Here is a 2,366-nt window from a genome sequence, read left to right as displayed (position 1 = left end):
TTTAACAATTAGTTATATAGACTCTTTTCTCAGTTGAATAGAGTTATATTCTTCTAATTCATTTTTAAGAAGTAGTATTTCTTCTTCACAGTCAAAAATTTCAACTGAAATATTATAAAGAATAAATTTATCTCACTTTTCATCTCTTTTAGATAGAATTATTGTATTTAACAAAGATTCTACTACTGATTTTCAGAGATTCTTATTCTGAATAAGAAATTCTGCACTGAATTCAGACATTGTAGTCAGAATGATTGAGTTTCTAAAGAAGAATGACTCAATGAAGCTATACTAGTTTTTGCACTTCAATATCAGTTATTAACTGAGAAAAAGAACTACTGATTAATTTCATTTCTGATTCCTAAAATGAGATTTAAGTTTAGCTTGTTTCTCTGTAAGATGTCTGAATTTGAGACTTTGAGAATAAGTCTTCTATTTCTGAAGATTTGAAAGTTTTTCTCTTTTTACATTTTTTTTTCACTTTTTTATGAATAGAAGTATGAGCAGTATTGTTCTCAGTTTTCTCAGGATTTTGAGCTGATTTTGAGATAGCAGATTTAGAGACAGCAGATTCAGCTGCTTGAGTATATGTTTTCTTCTGATTTGAAGAAGAAGAAGAAGAAGTAGAAAAAGAAGAATAGTAAAGTGAAGAGTCAGTGATTATACTAGAAATTTTCAATGTTTTTTGAACTGTGTTTGAAATTTCAAGTTTGAACTTGATCATCTTCTGTAGTTGTATAGTCTAAGCATGAAGAATTAAGAGAACTTCTTCATTTATCTTATTCAGACACTGCTTTTCAAGAATCATACTTACTTTTTCAAGTTTATGCATTTTAAGAACTTGTTGTTTCTCTATTTCTTCTTTCTTTCTTCTCTTCAGAATTTCAATCTCAGAAATAGTATTTGAGAAAGCATCTTTTTTCACATTAACTGAGTGTATTTTTGAACTCATTATTCTCACTCAATGAAAAGTTGATCAGACTGTTTCAATTGAGAGATTTGTTGAACTCTTTTAAATTGAAAAGTTAGTCAGACTGTTTCAATTAAGAGATTTTTAAGTCTGTTTTCAATTGAAAAGTTGGTCAGACTATTTTAGAAGAAGAATAAAAGACTTTTATGTATAAAATATCTGATTTTTTTTCACACTAGTTCAGTACTTAGGTTAGATTTTTAAAGAGAATCTAATAAACTAAAATTGATTTTTAAGATAAATCAATAAAATCTTTACAATCTCTTTCTTGCAATAGAGTGAGAAACAGTATGATATCAATTAATAATAAATCAGATAATATGACAGTTTTTGAGAGAAAAACTGATAAAAAATAAATCAATTTTTTACAGAGAAATTGATTAAAACTATTTAATTTTATTCTAAATCATTCAATTCTTCTCACACAACAAGTGTGCAACTTAAATCAGTTAATAAAGAGTGTAAAAAAGAATTAAGTATTAATGAAAGCTCTTCAGTCACTGAAAAAGTAATTCTTACTTAAAAGAATGTGAAATTATAACAGAAAATAACTCTGTTTTTAATTCTTTGTAAGAATATTGTCTAAAATTCAGAGAAAAACATCTTACTTTTTCAAGAGAAGTAAAAAGCTATTTCTAAGATCTTTTTTTTTTTTGCATTAACTGCTGCAGAAGAATGAGATAGAAACTGCTAGAATATATACTACTGTATACTCTCTATCAAGACTTTCTCTCTTTAGAGTCTTGATATTATAGAGAATATAAGTCTGTTTCTATATAATAATATAAGTATTGTCAGCAGGATGTAGAGAAACTGGTTATTTATATCTCAAAATAGAAGACTTTGTCAATGATTATATTAATATAGAGTTAAGTCTCAAATTCAATAGAAATCAAGTATTGCTGTTCTCAATCTCTTACAGAATCTATTGAATATTGTGATATTAAAACTAGATTTAATATATCTCACTGTGCAGTGATCAAAGACTTAGTCAGATCTTGAAATATACTGATTTTATAGTTGTTGATGTGCTGTTGACTCATTATTCACTGATTATGTATTGAATGCTGTTACTGAGGTATCTTTTTGTGTTTTCCTGCCGGGGATGGGCCAGATTGAGAAGGGCGGTACAAGGGTGGGACTTGGTGTTGATGTTTTGGAACATCAAAGATGAACAGGGTTTTCGCAGAGATCACTCCTCAGATATCTTCACAATTACAGATCAAGGATCTTTCAAAATCAAGAAGATTGGTGCATATGGCTAGGTCTCTTCACCTTACAATTTGTATGGCAATTTGGCCTGGGGTTGTGGTGTGGTAGGGGTGAACGGGGGATAATCCCACACAGGAGTTTCGAACAACGTCTGGTTCATGTTTGGCTGGATAACTCCACCACC

At 29.2% G+C, this 2,366-nt stretch overlaps 1 protein-coding gene across 1 annotated transcript in view; it reads right to left on the bottom strand.

Moving 5' to 3' along the window:
• Nucleotides 1–598, bottom strand: part of BDBG_16219 (uncharacterized protein) — a gene marked incomplete at both ends in the record, with an annotated part of 1,004 nt that extends 406 nt beyond the window's left edge. The window contains one exon of the mRNA XM_031724215.1: nucleotides 469–598. Within this exon, the coding sequence (XP_031576102.1) occupies nucleotides 469–598 (130 nt within the window). The remainder of the gene's footprint in view (nucleotides 1–468) is intronic.
• Nucleotides 599–2,366: the final 1,768 nt, after the last annotated feature.

The sequence above is a fragment of the Blastomyces gilchristii genome (assembly GCF_000003855.2).
Source record: "Blastomyces gilchristii SLH14081 genomic scaffold supercont1.2, whole genome shotgun sequence".
In the NCBI taxonomy this organism is placed as follows: Eukaryota; Fungi; Ascomycota; class Eurotiomycetes; order Onygenales; family Ajellomycetaceae; genus Blastomyces; species Blastomyces gilchristii.
The sequence above is the reverse complement of the archived record's forward strand: the minus strand, read 5'-3'. Positions and strand labels throughout refer to the sequence as shown.